This window comes from Nelumbo lutea, chromosome 2 (genome assembly GCF_056320005.1).
Source record: "Nelumbo lutea isolate HS-2025 chromosome 2, American lotus-T2T, whole genome shotgun sequence".
In the NCBI taxonomy this organism is placed as follows: domain Eukaryota; kingdom Viridiplantae; phylum Streptophyta; class Magnoliopsida; order Proteales; family Nelumbonaceae; genus Nelumbo; species Nelumbo lutea.
The window spans coordinates 111127020-111146765 of NC_142685.1; the positions used below are offsets into that span (position 1 = coordinate 111127020).

The 19746-nt window shown below is 39.7% G+C and overlaps 1 protein-coding gene across 1 annotated transcript in view; it reads left to right on the forward strand.

Annotated features, from left to right (window-relative positions):
* LOC148872789 (uncharacterized) overlaps positions 1 to 17513 on the forward strand; it is a 29909-nt gene extending 12396 nt beyond the window's left edge. The window contains exons 4-7 of the mRNA XM_088972193.1: positions 13444 to 13570; positions 15594 to 15894; positions 16045 to 16099; positions 17034 to 17513. Coding sequence (XP_088828319.1) covers positions 13444 to 13570; positions 15594 to 15894; positions 16045 to 16099; positions 17034 to 17108 — 558 coding nt within the window. The 3' untranslated portion in view covers positions 17109 to 17513. The remainder of the gene's footprint in view (positions 1 to 13443; positions 13571 to 15593; positions 15895 to 16044; positions 16100 to 17033) is intronic.
* Positions 17514 to 19746: the final 2233 nt, after the last annotated feature.

Sequence of the window (19746 nt, forward strand, 5' to 3'; positions counted from 1 at the left end):
CTTAGTTCTCTTCTTCCCCAACAGACCGACGACCTCCAACGATCAAGTCACCGATGTTCTACACTCCGACCAGGCGACCAACTGTGTTTGTCTCACTTCACTCTCTGTTCTGTGTTCTCTCTCATACTCTTCTTCTTCTTCTTCACCAACGGGCTAGACCTACCAATGGGCGAGCCTCCGACCGATGTCTGGCGTCTCCTCTCAGATTCAGCCTTCACTCTCTCAAACAGGCATCTGGCGTCTCCTCTCAAATCTGAAATCTGAAATCTCAATCTCTCATCTCTCAGTCTCTCTTTCTCACTCGACACTCGCTCAACACCCAGACTCACTAATCTCTCTTAGTCTTAGTCACTCATCTCTCTCAGTCTCGGTCTCAATTCACAGTTCTGTTCAGTGTTCACTCTCTCTAGATCATCGGCAGGGAAGGTTTCCCCCCCCTTTTTTTTAATATTGAGGGCATAAAAAACTTGAAAAACCGAACTGTGGTTAATCGGTTGCATCAGTTTGGTTTTGGTTTCGTTAAATTGAAAAACTGAACAGTTCGGTTTGGTCTAGAAAATCACCCCACGGTTCGGTTAATCGAACTATGAACACCCCTAATGTCAAGATTGAAGGTGAACTTTGAGAAAAGTTGTGTAGTGGGTGTGAATTTGGAGGAGGGAGAAATTAGGGAGAGTGTAAAAGTGCTAGGGTGTGAGGTTTTAGGATGGCCATTGAACTACTTGGGGTTGCCATTGGGTGACAACCCAAAGAGGGAGAGTTTCTGGAATCCAGTGGTGGAAAAATTTGAAAAGAGACTTGTTTATTGGAAAAAGAATTACCTTTTGCTTGGTGGTAGGATGACACTGGTTAAGGCTACTCTAGCAAATTTACCCATTTATTTCCTTTTAGTGTTCAAAATCCTAGTAAAGGTTGCTGTTGTGAGGATTATTTAATTGTTATTTTATAGTTGCTGTTAGTGGGTTGTCAGCTTAAGATGCTGTCAGTCAGTTAGTTTCTTTCTTAGTAGTTTGTTTCTAGGGAGTGCCACTAGGGCATACTTGTAATCTCCCATTCCTTTTATATTAAGTTAATATAAATAACTAAACTGGCGGTAGTCAGAAGTAGTTGGTTTTATTTTTTTGTCTCTCAATCATATCTTCCTCTTCTTCTCTTTCTCTCTCTTGTCTCTCTCTCTCTCCATGAATGATTACATGGTATCAGAGCAAGGTTCTGGGCTATAAAAAATTCGGCTTCTCCCATTTGAACCTGCTTCGTCCTCTTTTCTTCTTTGATTTCTTGGACATGGAAGACAGAGAAACCCTAGCAGACTACTTGCGGCTCTTCCTTTGGGTTCTTCCTTGGTCATAATATCAAGGAGACCCAAGAAGAAGAAGGGTGATGCAGAAAAAGACTCCCTTTCTTATCTATTCGATCTTGTGAAGTTAGTTTCTGGTTGGCACCTTCGTACAGGTGCTGGACAGGGTATGTGTTCTTGTTTTTTTTTTTTTTTTTTTTTTTTTTTTTTTTTTTTATGGCCAATGGTGTGAAGGCCTTATTTCTTGGTTTTATACCTTCGTTTGGATGCTGGATTGTTAGATTGCATGGGCTGTAGTCGGACCGCTAGTATACTATTCTAATGGCTGGTGTTGGACTGATTACTGGGCTGTTTTAATGATTGAACCATCACTGAGTTGATTTCAGCAGTTTTTTTTTTTTTTTTTTTTTTGTCTTCTTTTCACATTCCAGAAGTAAATTCCTTGAGGGTTGGTATTCTGATTGTGGCTGTTGTGTAGTTGTGTGGGATTTGGTCTGATTCAGCAGTACTCTATGGCAAATTATGATTCAACTTCATCGGGGGATACACAGACCCACAACACAACTGGTATGGGACGTGAAAACATGATGTTTCCCATTTCCATTACCCCTTTAAATGGTCTAAACTACTTGGAGTGGGCTAAAAGTGTAAAAATTTATGTAACGGCAAGGGGAAAAGTTGGTTACATAAATGGAAGGGTGAAACCTAAGAGTGAGATAGCTGAACATGATAGGTGGGACCAAGAAAACAGTATGGTGATGTTTTGGCTCCTTGCAGCCATGGAACTTGATGTGAAGAAGAACTTTATGTGGGCAGACACCACTAGTGAGATTCGGGAACAGGCCAAAACTACTTATTTTGAGCAAAGGCATTATGCCACGGTTTACCAATTGCAAGCTAAATCCTCAACCTGTAAATAGGGAAATCATAGTTTGTCTTCCTATTATTCAGCCCTAGTATGGAAAGAATTGGATCATTATCAGGCTATAGAGTGGAAACATGATGACAATGCTAAGGCCTACAGGAAGCTTGTTTCTTAGCGGCGTGTGTTTGCCTTTTTGTTGGGATTGAATCCTGCCTATGAACCCTTGAGAGTTCAGATCTTAGGAAGCAAAGAGTTGCCGTCGGTTCATGAGGTATATGCCCTTGTTCAATCGGAAAAAAGTAGGCGGAGTGTGATGGTTACAATCGAGGGGGAGCAACAAGTTGCTTTGGCTGCAATGAGTAATAACAACATGGGGAAGAAAAGTGACACCAAGAAGGCTGATGATAAAGACAAGTACCCATTGTCAGCGCTTACGGCATACACATAACACATGTTGGGACATTCATGGGAAACCCAAGTGGGCAGTGAAGAACCAAGAATAGGGTAAAGGGCAAGGTCAGAAGAAGATGAACACAACACATAATGCAACACGTGGCAACCCAAGATACTCAGGTTGTCGGTACTACCCGGGACCACCTTACTAATTCTGACCCCAAGGAAGATATAATGAATTCCTTTAGAGACCACTTGGAGTCATATGATAGGGCTTTGCGACAGATGATAGTTCAGCCACTGGTACTCCTACTTCATTTGCATCTACATCAGGTAATGCGGCTTCTGCATTCCATGTCACTACTACCACTGGTTCCCCTTGGATCATTGACTTAGGGGCCTCTAACCACATGACCGGTAAGCCAAACTTGTTTCAGACTTATAACCTTTTGTCAGGAAGGGATAAAGTGAGGCTTGCAGATGGATCATTCTCCTCCATTGCAGGCCAAGGATCAATATCTCTTCCCCATGGCCTTAACCTGAATTGTGTATTGCATGCCCCTTAACTTCCTATAAATTTGCTTTCAATTAGTAGTATCACAAGCTCTTTAAATTGTAGTGTAACATTTTTTCCTGGTTCATGTGTTTTTTAGGATCTAACTTCTAGGAGGACGATTGGTAGAGGGAGCCTAGTGGATGGTCTCTACATTCTTGACAACAAAGCTAGTCTCTCGGTGTCATCCTCAGAGTCACATTGTCAATCAAATAAGTCAATTTTTTTTTTTGGCATAGTTGGTTAGGTCATGTTTCTTTTGAAATAGTAAAATCTTTGTTTCCGGTTTTATTTAAGTCATGTTCAATGTCAGAGTTCCAGTGTCAAACGTGTCAGTTGAGCAAACAATGTAGAACAACTTTTCACTCAAATAATAAAAGATCAAGTGTTTCTTTTCATGTTGTGTATTCTGATGTATGGGGGCCTACTACTATAATCTCTGAGGGCGGATATAAGTACTTTATCACATTGACCAATGACTATTCTCGTTATACATGGGTATTCCCTATGCGTAGTAGAGACGAAGTTCCAAAGATTGTGAAAGATTTCCAGAGGATGGTATTTACGCAATTCCATGTTGAAATACAGATCTTCCAATCCGACAATGCAAAAGAATATTTCCATGGTGAGCTCAATGAGTTCTTTGCCTCCCATGGATCTATTCATGGGAGCTCATGCGCAAGAACACCACAACAAAATGGTGTTGACAAAAGAAAAAACAGACACCTCCTTGAGGTAGCTTGCGGGATGATGTTACACATGAATGTTCCAAAAAGGTTTTGGATGGATGCTATACTTGCAGCTGCTTATGTCATCAATCGCATGCCCTCCAGAGTGCTGAACTACATGGCCTCTCATCAGTTGTTGTTCCCTCAGTCCCCTTTATTTTCCATTCCCATGAAAGTTTTTGGTTGTCATGCCTTTGTCCATGATTTGTCTCCGTCTCGAGGTAAGTTAGACCCTCGGTCCATTCCTTGTATCTTTCTGGGGTATCCCTCCTCTAAAAAAGGGTATCGGTGCTTTGATCCTGTTAGTCATAAGTTTTTTGTGTCTATGGATGTGTCCTTCTTTGAGTCTAAACCATTCTTCCCTACTTCTCCTCAGGGGGAGAGTAATAGTGTGGAAGAGGAGAAGCAGGTTCAGGTCCGCCAAGTCTCTCTTCCTTCTATTTTGGACCTTGCTCCCTTTCGTGTCTTCCAACGTACACGCCATAGAGATCAGCAATGTGATAGAGATGTGGAGCAGCCAAACATTGAGCAACCGACACTGTTAGACTCCCAGGAGGTAAGTCCAATCCCTGTTGCACCTACTGATACCCCTACTCCTACTGTGGATGACCTTGACATTCCTATTGCTCAAAGAAAGGGAGTTAGGTCATGCACTGCCAAACACCCCATTACCCAGTGTGTCTCCTATGATCACATTTCCCCCTCATACCAAGCCATTCTATCCGCAGTTGATTGCATCCCTGTTCCCAGAAATGTTGCAGAAGCCTTAAAATGCCCCGAATGGACAGATGCCATGAAGGAGGAGATTAATGTTCTTCATAAAAATCAAACTTGGGAATTGATGGATCTTCCAAGGGGGAAAGACCCCGTGGGGTGTAAGTGGGTGTTTATAGTTAAACACAAGGCAAACGGGACAGTTGAAAGGTACAAAGCAAGATTAGTAGCCAAAGGGTACACTCAAGTGTACGGGGTTGACTATGATGAGACTTTTGCTCCAGTAGCTAAGATGAACTCAATTAGGGTTCTCTTGTCATTAGCTGCTAACCTTGACTGGGAATTGCATCAACTGGACATAAAGAATGCTTTTTTAAATGGTGACCTAGAGGAGGAAGTATACATGGTTCAACCCCTTGGATTTTGTGCCAAGGGAAGTGAAAATAAGGTGTGCAAGCTGAGAAAGTCTCTTTATGGTTTAAAACAATCTCTCAGAGCTTGGTTCAGTAAGTTTCACATGGCAGTTCACCAGGTAGGCTTCAACCAATGTCGGTTTGATTATACACTCTTTGTGAAGAGATGTCAGGAATAGGTTGCTGTATTGATAGTGTATGTGGATGATATCATCATTAAGGAAATTGGAGTTCAGAAATACAAAAATTGAAACAATTCCTTGCATCTAAATTTGAAGTGAAAGATTTAGGTCCCCTGAAGTATTTCCTTGGATTTGAAATCGCCCGCTCAGAAAGGGGTATCTTCATTTCTTAAAGGAAATACACCCTTGATCTATTACAATACACAAGCAAATTAGGTGCAAGGCTAGCAGATACTCCCATGGATGTTGATCACAAGTTGGGTGACTGTGATGGTGAACCTCCGAAAGATGTGAAACAATTCCAAATTTTAGTGGGAAAGCTGATTTATTTGTCCATGACCCGTCTAGACATTGCCTATTCAGTTGGGGTTCTAAGCCAATTCATGCACTCTCCTAAGAAACCACACATGGAGGCAGTAGGGAGAGTTCTTAGATACTTAAAAAAGTATCCCGGAACAGGTCTACTATTCCGTAAATATAATCACCTAAAGGTGGAAGTCCTTATAGATGCTGATTGGGTAGGTGCTGTGGATGATAGAAAGTCCACGAGTGGGTATTGCACATTTGTGGGAGGAAACCTAGTGACCTTGAAAAGCAAGAAACAAAGTGTGGTAGCAAGGTCAAGTGCTAAAGCTGAATATAGAGCGATGGCACATGGGGTGGCTGAAGTCCTTTGGCTAAAAAATCTTCTAGGGGAGCTTGGAGTTGTTGTTCATAATCCTATGTCTCTTTACTGTGACAACAAGGCAGCCATAAACATCACCAGCAACCCTGTCCTACATGAGAGGACCAAGCACATTGAGGTGGACAAACACTTCATAAGGGAAAAAAAATTGGGAAAAAGGGAAATTTGCATCCCTTATGTCAACTCCAAGGAACAACTCTTTGATGTCCTCACAAAAGGGCTTCTATACTCGCGGCACAATGAGTTATGTGACAAGCTGGGCATGATAGACATATTCAACCCAACTTGAGGGGGAGTGTTGTGAGGATTATTTAATTGTTATTTTATAGTTGCTGTTAGTGGGTTGTCAGCTTAAGATGCTGTCAGTCAGTTAGTTTCTTTCTTTCTTATTAGTTTATTTCTAGGGAGTGCCACCAGGGGCATACTTGTAATCTCCCATTCCTTTTATATTAAGTTAATATAAATAACTAAACTGGCAGCAGCTAGAAGTAGTTTTTTTTGTCTCTCAATCATATCTTCCTCTTCTTCTCTTTCTCTCTCTCGTCTCTCTCTCGTCTCTCTCTCTCTCCATGAATGATTACAATTGCTAACAGACTGGAAAAGATGATGAGAGATTTCCTTTGGGTGTCGGGAGAGAAGAAAAGGGACCATAGGGTAAGCTGAAAAGTGGTGACCAGGAGTAAAAACAATGGTGGGTTAGGGCTTGGGAACATTAGAGAAAGGAATTTAGCCCTTCTGGGGAAATGATTGTGGAGATTCCCACTAGAGAAGGAGAAATTATGGGCTAAAATAATGGCGAGCGTTCATGGGTTGGAGCTAAATGGATGGGATGCTGGACTCCGAGCTAGGACCACAAGCGCTTCGCCTTGGAAAGCCATTCATGATCTATTACCAGTTCTTTCCCCTCTTATCAGGTATGATTTAAATTCAAGTAACTCCATAAAATTCTGGGAACAAACTTGGGTGGGGAATGCCCCTCTAAAGGACCGGTTTCCTTCTCTGTATGCCCTATCTGTTTTTAAAAATGAGATGGTTTCCTCTTTCATCACCCCTTTCTCTTCCAATTTTGGGTTTGGTTGGAGTTTGGGTCTGAGAAGGGCTGTGAGAGACTCAGACCTTGACAGTGTTTCGAGTCTCCTCCAACTTCTTGATAATGTGTTCTTAGACCCAGCTAAGGAAGACTCTAGAATTTGGACCCCCACCCCTATTGGTTCCTTCTCCTGTGCCTCCTTCTTTAAAGTGTTAAGCCAGTCCACCAACCCTGTAATCTCCTCCCATCCTTGTTAATGAGGTTTGGTGCAGGCCAATTCCTCCTAGGGTTGGTAGTTTTTGCTGGGAAGCATTTCTGGAAAGAACCAACACTGGTGATCTGCTCCAAAAGAAGAAGCCCAATACTTGTTTGTCCCCTCATTGGTGTGTTCTTTGTAAAGCTGATGGGGAGACTGGTTTCCATCTGTTGGTGTTTTTCCAATTTGCAAAATCTATTTGGGAGTGGGCTTTCTCTCTGTTTGGGTGTACTTGGAATCCTCCATCAAATATGCAAAGTCTTTTTGCTCCTTTCTTCAGGTGGCGTATGAAAAGGGGAAGGACTATGTGGAGAGGACTGAGGGCAGCAATTTGCTGGTCTTTATGGGAAGAAAGAAACTCCAGGGTTTTCTCTGAAGAAGAGAGAAGTGCTGAAGATCTGAGGGCCCTGATCCATATAAGGGCTGTATAATGGATGAAATCCCTAGAGCTATTCACAGACTATACAATGGATGACATGCTGAGGAAGTGGGGTGAGATTGCTAGCTGTACCTAGACTAAAGCAGTAATGAGTGTGTCTTGGACTCCCCCACCTGCGGGCTTCATAAAAGTAAACTTTGATGGAAGTAGCAAAGGGAACCTTGGACAATCAGGGATTGGGGTGTTTTTAGGGATGAGAATGGGGTTGTTTCTGCCATGTTCTCAGGCCCAGTTGGAGTGGGTGACTCTCTCAGAGCTGAGATCCATGCAATTTTGGAAGGAGTCCAGAAAGCTAGGGAGATGAATCTCAGAAAACTCATAATTGAAGGGGACTCGGAGGTGGTGGTAGGGTGGCTGAATAAAGACGATAGTGGTTTATGGAGATATAGCAATATGAGAAGGAAATTCTGATGGCTGGTTCGAGAAATGGAAGTTAAAATCAGTTGGGTAAAAAAATCAGCTAATTCTTTTGCTGATGGGTTAGCTAAACAAGGGGTGGACAGGGAGTCAATTCCCTGGGCATAGTTGTAATTTAAATCTCTTTTTCTCCTTTTTCCTTTTTTCCTTTTCTCTTTCTCTCTTTTTCATTTCTTGGGGCTCAAACTGAAGGTGGAAGATAAGAAAGTTTGTCTTCCTCTTGTAATTCCCATTGTGATATTAATGAACTGTGTTATTGATAAAAAAATAGTTTGATGGTAACAATGATTGCAGTAGTTCATCCTGATCTCATGTAACTTGAATTGGAGGATGGAGGTGAAAGGGGGCTTTTGTTGTGCATAGGCAAATTAGTTACCTCAGCATTATGACAAGGAGATGGAAGGGATAAGAAGAGTGAGAAGGGGATTTCTCCAGTTCAGTTGCAGAGGTTGAGAAAGAAGATTCTACCAATACCTATGTCTCGGTAAATCGATGAAAATCAACACAAATGTTTTAGAAAAATTGAACAGAAATGAGCATCTGCAACTCTACAAGGGCATATGTGAATTTCTTCCGCTCCTTACAGAGATGAAATGCTTCGTCCTCTTCAACTCTGAAAGCCCACTTCAAGAAACGAACTCCATTGTCATCCAGTTGGAAACAATCACCTTCATGCATTTCCATTCTCAACCCTAGTTTTTTTTTTTTTTTTCTCTATAGAAAGATAATGCAACCCATTGTCCTATTCTGTGAAGGCCCAGTTAAAGTGATGTCACTAGAATAATAGGTGGAGATTGACAAAATCTTCCCCTCAAATAAAAACCTGAGTTTGGTGAGTAAAATGAAGTGGATATTTTAAATGTATTTTCCTTTTACATTGGAAACGGAGGTATGCAGAGTGATGAGAAATGAAATGACTGAAGAGAAGCTGTAAAGAGAAAAAGGCCAAATGGGGGAAGAGTTCAAGAAAAAGCTAACAGTCAATTGAATTGGCCTCGTAAATTGTGACATGTGACAGGTATTAAATTCCACTCTATGGCCCTCAAAAGTCAAATTTTACAATTTGTATGAGAAAACAAATATTAGCATATATTCTGTCGGTCGGGTTATTTTCGGTTCATAAATTTATAAACCGAAACTGGCCCAACTGGTCAGGTTGTACATTTTATCAATCCAAAACCAACCGACAGCATCAATAAACCGAACATATTGGGTTGAGTCGGATTGGTTTGGTCGGTTTGATTGGTTTGGCATTCTTTGTGAACAGCCCTAACTACAGGTGTACATTGAGAACATCTCCCCAGCTGTTGTACAGCTGTAGTGTCCTGTGGATAGGAGATCCAAGCTCTTGGAAAAGAAAGGGAAAGCTGGTGGGGGAAATTATTAGCAGCCAAATATGATACAGACAGTGGTGATTGGGTAACCATATCTAACTTTCCTCTTTGGGGTGCTCTTTATGGAAGAAAAGTATGGAAAATTTTCCATTTCTAAATAGAGGCTTGTCTCCAAAGTTGGGAAATGGTCAAAGACTGAGTTTTTGGAAGGATAATTGGTGTAATAGCAGGCCATTAGCAGAGTTATTCCCCCAGTTATACCATCTTGTAGAGAATCAGGATGCAGTGGTGGCTGATTGCTGTGAAGTGAGGGACAATAGCATTTCCTGGAGTCCTTTTAGAAGACATTTTCAAGACTGGGAATTTGATCAAGTGGTCGAGCTGTTTGAGTTGCTGTCCAATCAATCATTGAATCTGTTGGAAGAAGACACTTGGATCTGGAATTGGACTGCAGATGGGCTTTTTTAAGTTAATTCCTTTGCCAGAAAATTAACAGTTGGAGATAGAGCTGATCAATGATTTAAAAGGCGCGCCTAGGCACACAGGCGAGGCACATTTTAGGGTATGTGCCTCGCCTAGGTCCTAGGCACAACACTTTCAAAAGGCGCACTCCTGGTGTGCCTAGGCGTGCGCCTGATGTGCCTTGCACCTTAGCCCAAGCATGCACCTTTTTAAATTTTCAGGCCTTTTTGCTTTTTTGAACCTACCGGCTGGGCCGAGGGCTCTGCCCCTGGACCCCCGGCCATGCCTCTCGAGGCAAGCCCAAACAAGTCCATGTTGTTCATTCATTTATCCTAATAAAATATCTTCTTAAAAGGCAATTAAAATTATAGAATCGTTATCTTTGTGCGAGAATCAAGAGTTTAAGACCCTAACATGGACTTTTTTTGTTCTTGCCTCGAGGGGCTTGGTACAAAGGCGGCTCTTAGAATCAAGGATGCAATATATTTTACATCACATTAGCAACTTGAAGTAATGCAATTAAGACAAATAAAAAAAAGAGATTGTGGGTTTTACATACTTGAAAATGTTTTATATGTTTGATTTTTTTTAATTTTCATTTGAATACGCTTTACATGTGATGTTTATGCATTTTAATTTTAGATAATAGGTTTGTTAAAATGTTTATTTTAAAATTTAACTTTATATTTTTATTAATATTATGTTTAATATTTTTTTTTTCATTTTTAGCATTTTATGAATTTTCTGACCTTTTTTTTTTGTTTTTTTCACCTTGCTCCGAAAAGGTGTGTACCTCGCCTTGCGCCTTGTGCCTCGGGTGCAAATTGCCCCTTGTGCTTTTTTGCACCTTGCACTTTTAAAACACTGGTGCTGATGTTCCTGCTGCTAAATCTGGAACCTGATACCCTCCCCTCTCTAAAGTAAATGCCTTGTTTTGAGCTGTAGTATTGTACAGATGTCTAACTAGAAAGAACCTGGTTATAAGAGCGATTCAGATTCAAGACCTGCTGTGTGTGCTGTGTGGCCAAGTAGAGGAGGATAACAACCATTTCTTTATACATTGTCCTGTTTCTGCAGCAATATGGGGGCACTTCTTCTCCTCCTTGGGCTTATATTGGGTCATGCCAAATGCTGTGTTGGACCTGCTATAGTGCTGGGAGACCCAAGGCCTCTCCAAGCTGGCAAAAAGTGTGTGGATGTCTGTTCCTGCAGCAGTGATTAGTACCACCTGGGCGGAAAGAAATAGATGGATTTTCCAAAATAGATCAAAGGATGTAGATTGTCTAATTTCTTGCACTTTTGGCAAGTTAGTTTCTTGGACTACAGCTGCGAAAGGTCTCCAGACCAGGGTGCTTGGAGCCCAGCTGAGGTCTAGAAGTCTGTTAGAGTTGTAATTTAGTTTGGGGTCTTGGATCCTGTCTGTAGCTCCTACAGTGGGCCCCCTCTGTAATCTCTTGTTCTGTTTCTAATAAAATTACCTTACCTTTTTTTCAACAAAAAAAAAACATTAGAGTTGCTAGTTTTTTAATGCTTTCACAATACTGGCTGCACTTTGAAGCTCCACTTCAGATTCCAACTTATCAGCATTACTTGTAACCTATCCCTTTCATCCAACCTCTTTTAAAAACTTCATCTGGCCGCCACCTTCCATGAAAAGAAACTTGTCTTTAATGCCAATCCATAGTTCCATACCTTTATTGGTTCAAGCCTGTTCTGGTGTCATAACTTGATGGTTTCATCTTATCCAAAACCTTGCATCCCCTTAACAAAAGGAAAAAAAAAAAAAAAGAAAACAAAACAAAAGAAAACATTGCCATCCTCTTCAGATTCTTGTTCATCACAATCATCATCATCATATTGGGGTCTGCTACATGAATTCTGTTTTGCCATTCCTTTCTATTCACTGCCATATCCATCGCTAAATTATGGGCATTTAAATCATTTCTTATTACTTCCACTGAAGTCTTTTTCGGTCTGCCCCCAGCTCTTCTATCCCCTTCAACTTGTAACAGGTCAAGGTCTAAACTTGCTTACATTGACTACAATTTCTCCATCCCCATCCTCCTTGCTAGCTAGGTGAAGCAGTAGATTGCAATCTGAAACCTCCTCTATTGATCTCAGAGATTTGATGACTCGGAGCTTCCTAAAAACCCCTCTAGTTCCTGCGGCAAACAACTGTTTAAGGTCATCCGTCGAAAGGGGAGGGCTACACACCTTTAAGCTCTTCTGTTCTCTGACTATACCTATTCTTAAATCATGTTGGAAGGCACCGCAATTACAACCAGCAGATTTGTGCTCTTCTCTATCTATCTGATTCTCTACCCCCATAATTGTTGTCAAGGCTGCAAGAAGACACACTTTCAATGCCTCCAGTTCCATCCTTGTCTTCAGGCTTCCCTGCACTCCCCATTTCAAGTGTTCTTTCACTGGTAATTCCCTCTAGTCTGAATTGGACCCCACTGGTTTGAGTAAATGATAGGAAATGTTTTAAAGATTAGATTTTTCTTTTTAAGGAATCATGCAAGTTGGGTGTCCACGATTTCCAGCCTTGGAAGTTTACAATTAATAATCACATGTTTCAATAATTTCTATAAAATAGAAAAAAGATACAAATTTCATTCTCCTTAATTATTGATACAGAAATATCTGCTGCAAATTTATCAGGGTGAGTATTACTTAAATGCAGCTTGGCCTTGCAATTTCTTCCAAGCACATATTATATGGTGTTCAATGCATGTTTCAGCATCTTCCTAATGTAGTTGCATGGTTTTCAGTTGCATACAGTGCATTACTGTTGTAGATTCTTGCATGATGTCATGCATGTGTTTGAATGTATCTCTGCCTTTTTACAGATGCAGATGAATTAGTCAACTTTTACACTAGGACTATTTATGGGAAAGTTGAATGAACTCTTCATTTCCTTTTTGTTTTTTTTTTCTTTTTCATTTTTGCTTTTTTTACGTTTGCATTGTCTTGCATCTTGACTTTGGCCTCCATTCTTTTGTGTTTGCACTGAATCACATGCAAGTCTGACCTATAACCACTGTCCAAATGAAACCCCTGAATATTTTTAATGCCAAACTATTCATTGAGAGGCCTTATTTTTTCCCTAATCGCCTCAAGATTTTCTTTCTTCTGTGATCTCTTAATTTGAGGTGACTTAGAGAAAGTGAAAGATGGTTTGTCTATGCAAAATGGAGGCAATATATGCACCCATTGGAAGTGGCTTGGTGCAAGTTAAAAGTTTCAAAATAGAAAAGTGGTGGCTAAAGATATCTGTTTTTGGGTAAGTCGAAAAGGTTTGACACCTGATTTTTTGACAGAAGACATGGCCTTTGTGAACTATGTTGTAGGAATACAATTCTTGGAGTTGATAGGCAGATGGTGATGATTATGAAATTGAAATCATGATACTATTTTTAGGTTTCAACTTTTAATTAAGTCATGCATATAGAACAGCAAATTTACATGCCTTGGTTTCTGAAACATGCAATTTTTTTTTTTATTCTGTTAGGTGAATATTGGAACCCCTTAAATTAAATTCTCTTTCCTAGTTTATTTCATTCTCATGATTTCATTTCTCCTAGTAATGCTGCTAATCATTGCATTGTGCTTGCTTATTGGGTAGTAACATCTGACCATATTTTGCTGCTCTCCTTTTTCTTGATTCTTCAGAGCTGGCAGTCTGACAATGAAAACATCTCGTCTTCAAGTAAAGAAGGCTCATGGTTCAGACGGTGTTACTGGACTAAGGGAAGAAAAACAAGCAGCTTCCGTCAGGGATCTCAATATAGGGGTAGAAGTAAGGATGCATCTACATTTTTTAATAAGTAATAGAACTTTATTGATTAAAAATCACAAGTAAAAGGTTACATAGAGAAAGCTCCCCAAAATGAGGTGCGAGATGCTGCCTCTAAACTGCATCACACAGCTTACAATTGAGCTCAAAAGAAATGGTTCCTATGTACCCGTTGTTTGGCTAGAAAATATGCCATCCCATTTTCTGATCTTCATTCCTATTGAACTCTGACTGTTATATTAGTGGTTAAACATTTGAACCTTCTTATAGCCCCCCTAAGGACCAAGCTATAGTTTCTGACTCTTTCAGCCATCCAATAACCAGTTTAGATTCGCCCTTTATTAACAAGTGTCCCATACCCAGATCTTTTGCAATCTCTGCCCCTTTAAGTACAGCTTGAACTTCTGCATTAACTGAGTCTCTCAAGTATCACCTATAGGACCAGAAAATAGGGCTACAACTTGGCCTTCAGCATTTCTGAAGACTCCCCCGCTTCCAGACGGCCCTGGGTTACTAATACTACTGCTATCAAAATTTAATTTAATAACACCTTCTTCAGGAGGCCTCCACTCCACCAAAGGTTTTTTTCTTGCAGCAGAACTGTTGGCAACTTGCTCCCAATTTCTCCAGATGTCATCAAAGGAGAAAGGTGAAAAGAGGTCCAATGACTTTACCCAATTTATAGCCCTATTTAGAGTGCTTTTCCAAATACCAGTCTTATCCCTTTCCTTGTCGTTGAAGATTCAAGCATTCCTTTCCTCCCAAACAGTCAACACTAAAGCAGCTCTAGCGCACCTCCACATGACTCTACCCTCTTCGGCCACGTGAAGGTTGAAGGGTCAAAAAGACTATTGATCTGCACTGGCTCAGTCCACCTGCGTCCCAAAAGACCAAAGAGCTTCTCCCAAAGACTAGCAACAACAGGGCAAGATATTAGTAAATGGTGTCTCTTTCAACCATTTAAATGCATCTACTTTCAATCATTTAAAGATTGTCTGCTGATCTAGTGGAAATCTATGGTGTCTCTCTTGTAGACCTTAAAGACTGTATGCCATAGTATTGCTGTTTTAACCAAGATGCAGGGTAGTGGAGCTGGTGGTCGGTTTCCATGTAGGTTATCTCCTATAATGAAAATCAGCAAAATGAACACTGGTAGTTTGGAGGTTGGATCTATACCCGGTCCACCACTCCCAATAGCTTGGTATTCAGGATTTACGTTGGGTAATGGTCCTTTGACCTGTTTGCAAGGTTTAAAATGTTGGTATCAGTGGAAATATTGGTAATCCAAATATAGGAAGCATGTTGGAAATGTCAGAAATGTCACATGGAAGCATTGTAAAAATTATAGACATGGTGTTGTGAAATATGCAGAAATATACAATGATATTTTATGAAATGAAAAAGCACAGCTACATCTTTTTAGATTATTATCTTGTTCCAAACCATCAAACAATGCCAAGAAATTAAGGTCAACAGATAAAATGATACCTTACAAAGTTGTCTTACGGACTTTGAGTTAAAACTACACAATAGAGTAAGTTCAAGCAAATGATTTTAATAGATCAATCAAATAATATTTTACACAAACAAAATCTAAGAGCTAATGTCATGCCCAATGAGAATTTCAAGGTGGCTTAAGGTGGTCATCATGTTCATTAGGTGGGCAATAATAGTGTTACTCCACATATCTATGATATTGTTGCCAACCATCATGTCTCACTGGGAAATATGTTAATTCCAGTAAATGTTTCATGATGGTACCCATGGAGATGGAAATTTCATAGAAATATTAGGAAATATGTTGACCTTTTAAACCATGCCTGTTTGGGTCAATATTCAATGTAGTAGGTGCCACAAAGAAAACTCTCATTGGGAAGTCCACATTACCAATAGTCACATGTATGGAAGTTTTGTTCCTAAGGTCAACAAGATGGATTCATCAGATATTTTATTTACTATTGCTTTCAGGAACTTATATTTGTTCTTGGGCATCATATTTTTATATTTCTTTGTAATTCTTGTACAGGAAAAGGGGTTTTTGAGTTCTGCTTTGGTGATGAAGAAGAAGTTGAGACCATATTTCAATCTGCATTTGGTGGAGGGCGATACTTTTATTGGTCTTTTATTAATGAAGAAGATTCTCGTTGGAGGAATTCATCTTACTATTCTAACAAGTACCAGGGGTCCCAGAATTGGAAATATTGGAGTGGAGATGAATACGAAGCTTCTACAGAGCATGACACTTCTCAATCAGATTTAACTTCAGAACGGCTGGCCCTTGGTTTGAGTGCTTCTGGTCCTTTGAAAATTGAAGAAGTAAAGAATGCGTAAGTTATCTGATGATCTCTTGCTTTAATTATTCAAGCCTTTACACCTTCATGTTGCTTCTTACTTAAGTGCTTATAATTAGTGATTTACATGTATATCTGGGTTTTCTTTGGGATGTTTTTAACTGTTAAGATGTGATTCATTTTCAGATACCGAGTGTGTGCCTTGAAATGGCATCCAGATCGTCATCAAGGTTCTTCTAAGGTATGCTTTCTAGCTATCCTCATTATTAAGCTTCTCCCAATGTAGGTTTGACTGGGTTCTTACAGGTTGTTCCTTTTTGTCTTCCTTTTTCTTCCCATAAGTCGTCTGGGGGTCTGTATACTCCTTGCATACCATTTGCTCTTTTCATTAGATTTATTTATTATAGTGTTAAATGCCATTTTTCATCATCTCTTTTCTACAAACAAATTCCAATCAACAGACAAGATACCAAGTGCGAAGAAATTTAGCATGTTCCAAGGATACTAAAAATGAAAAAAAAAAACGAGAAAAAACCTTATAGGAATGTGTTAATTGGCACCAAAAACAAGCTTTTCATTAAATGGGAAAAAATTGCATGTATGACAGTGATGTTTGCATCTGGGTCTGATAAGGCTTTGCACACACAGTTCGTATAAAAAACAGTAGGACTGATCTACCTTATTAATATTTATGCTATTTTATTAGAAGGACAAATATAAAAAATACTCCTGAAAACATTCTATATATCACTACAATATCTATAGCTGCATTGTAATCAAAATGTAGCCCCAATAACCCCATAGGGACCTCAACTTCTACACCCAACTCACTGAGTAGAGCTTTCAGCCAAAGTAATTTTGATGCACGGATGCACCATGAGCCATGGCTCTGAACTTGGATTTTGCACTAGATTTAGCAATTACAAGGTTTTTTTTCCCAAATCACAAGATCACCACCAGTAAGTTGTAGTAGATCTTTCATCATCCAAAGAACCTGCCCAATGTGCATTGGTGTAGGTTTCTATAGACACAACCACTATTAGTAGACAACCATGTGCCACCATACTGTTGAGCATGTATTGTCTTTAAACTGGAACTTATTATTTTGGTCTTGCTTTTATTTCAATTGATGACTAGTGATTTGATGGCAAATTATCAATTTTGTACATCAACAGGCTGTTGCAGAAGAAAAGTTCAAGCTCTGTAGTTCAGCATATCAATCATTATGTGATAAACTTGCTGTAGGTTAAGCTAAGATACCTTGTAGCTGGCATTCAGAGACCAAGACAAGTCTCCTCAACTTGATGCAGGATTCTTTGATATAACAACATGCATCAATCAGATGTTGCCTGAATTACATATACAATTTCATTGGGGATCTTGGACCGAGGAAAGATTTTTCAAAAAAAAAAAAAAAATCTTGGACTGAGGAAAGGCGTACTGTGCAATCAGAGTTTCGGTAGACTGAGTCAATTTAAATGTCTTGATGTATGACTGCCATGTCTTTTGTTTATTTATGTTGCTTGAGAATGCAAGGATAACGCTGGTCCCATATGATAAGCCAAAAGCAGTGGTGGCAGGGACTAAAAAGAATAGAAATTCATGCATAGAAGTATTTATAATCTAGAATAAAAAAAAAACTTATTTTTGTGCCATTTATGCTGTCCTTTTATATGCATTTGTTTTCAATATGTTTAATTGTTTACTTGCAATTAGGTTGAAAACATCCCTTGGTAAATTTGCTCTTTCATAAAAGCTCCCCTTGTCATAAATTGCTGCAATCACTGGGTTTACTCAACAAGAAAACCAGGTTGAGACTTGGGGTAGTATGCTTATCTTTTCAGGTTGGATGCAGTCTTGCAGACTGAATCCCTATGCTTCTTTGGCATCGGTATCTGTTTCATAACTTTTCATGGATGGAACTCAATTTTATAATATTCTTGAAGCTGATACAGGGATTTATTGGTGAAGACGAAATGATGCAAGCCCTAAAGCCAACACCCAACATGTATAGGCAAGGCTTCCGGATCAGATTGGAAGGTCATCGGCAGCAAGACATCAAAATCTGTTGACCCATCAAACCTCATCAGCAGTATTTACCCATAACAAAGCCAATCCTAACACCCGACCTGATCTGTCCTACAATTAGTTCACCCATACGCGATCAAGGTTATGCTTATAAATGTTTCAAATTTCAATGCTACTATGTCAACAGGTTGGATTTGGTATGGTTAGGCCCAAATCCGAAACCAGGTTCAGGCTGACCCAACCTTAACCGGATAAGATCAGATTAATGTGGGTTTACCATTAACTTGATACACTGAGATCCCTATCATGACACTGGAAGAGGTGATGAATTAAATCTATTGCACAGGGAGCTTTTCTGAAGACAAATCTTGAATGATGTCTTGGTGGCCATTGAGTGCAATACTTTTTTTTTTTGGTGAAAGCCATTGAATGCAATATTGACCCTAGAAAAGATTGGATCATCTGAGTATAGTGTGCGTAATTGATCCAAGAGAAAACATGCACCTACATCCTATGGTCGGTTTTTCATTGCCTATATCTTTTATGGAAAATGCTATTGAGCAAAAGTTTAAAATTGGATTAAGATGAGCATATCAATAGCTCACTTTTCTGTTCCTGTAAGTAAAAGGTCCAAAGATTCTTCTGAAAGTGAAAGGCTATTAAGACAAGGGAACATACCATACCATGGGTAAAGCATTTGGTCATGTAATTGAGCTCAAGAGGAGGTTTGCTCATAAAAAGTAAAAAAAAAAAAAAAAAGCCTCTGTCATAGGCTTTCATGATTTAAATGAGGTCCGGCTGGTCTGCCATTTGCAATTTGTCTACGACTGACACCTCATGTGATACCCGACAAGAGAACTTGACTTGAAATATCTCTTATTTTGCTTTAAAGTGGCACGAGTGGAGGTAACTTGAGAAAGAAAAAGGTCTTTGTGGGTTGAGACTTGAGAGGTGCTAAACTTCAGCAATTTATGGTGCTTTGGAATGTTGATCAGGCGCTTTCCCCACCCAGAAGCTATGAAAGACTTAAGGAAGACAAGCTTATCAAGGTTCTAAATATTGACACGAGCGGCATATCAGTTTGTGTTGGTGCTTTATTTTTATTTTTATTTTTATTTTTATGTTTCACTTATGTTTTTTAAAAGTGGTTTAGAGGGGCCCATTTAAGGCCCGATTACCTTCTGAATCAGTGGCTGACCCGATACAACCTCTGTAGGGGTGTATCGAGAAGTCACCAGCATGATACATATTGACCAATATGTGTCCAGCACGATACATATTGACCGATACATATCGATATAAGTTACATGGTTACACCTCAAAGGAATAGGGAGGTATAGAACTCCTTAGGATGTGGTTATTGCGAGTCACTAAAAAATGAAAAAAACAGAAGAATTGAAAAAGAACATTTCTTTTACAACTCGCTGGGGAAAACTTTCTTCCCCGGAAGAAAAATGGGTTTGTTGACAGACCCCTAAAATACTAAATGTCTAAATCGTACAGGTTTGTCATTGACACATCAATCCACCAGAACTGTGAAAGGGCCATTACTCAATGCTGGTCCCAGCCATCTGGGGTCTTGGGAGGGGTAGACTGGTCCTAACCTTTGACATTTTATCTTTTGCACGAAGTGGCCATTCAGATTCATTTGAACCTGTATTCTCACATACTCGCGTTGAAAAGCGTGAGAACGCAGGTTTTAGTCTGAGAGCGGCCAACTTAAACACAATATGAACGACAGAAAAGATAAGATGATCTTATGATTAAAATGCTTCAACACTATCATCAAGGATAGTTCTGAATACCAAATAGTGGTGATGCAGAATTTTAATCTCAAATAGTGGAATCTTTTATATTTAG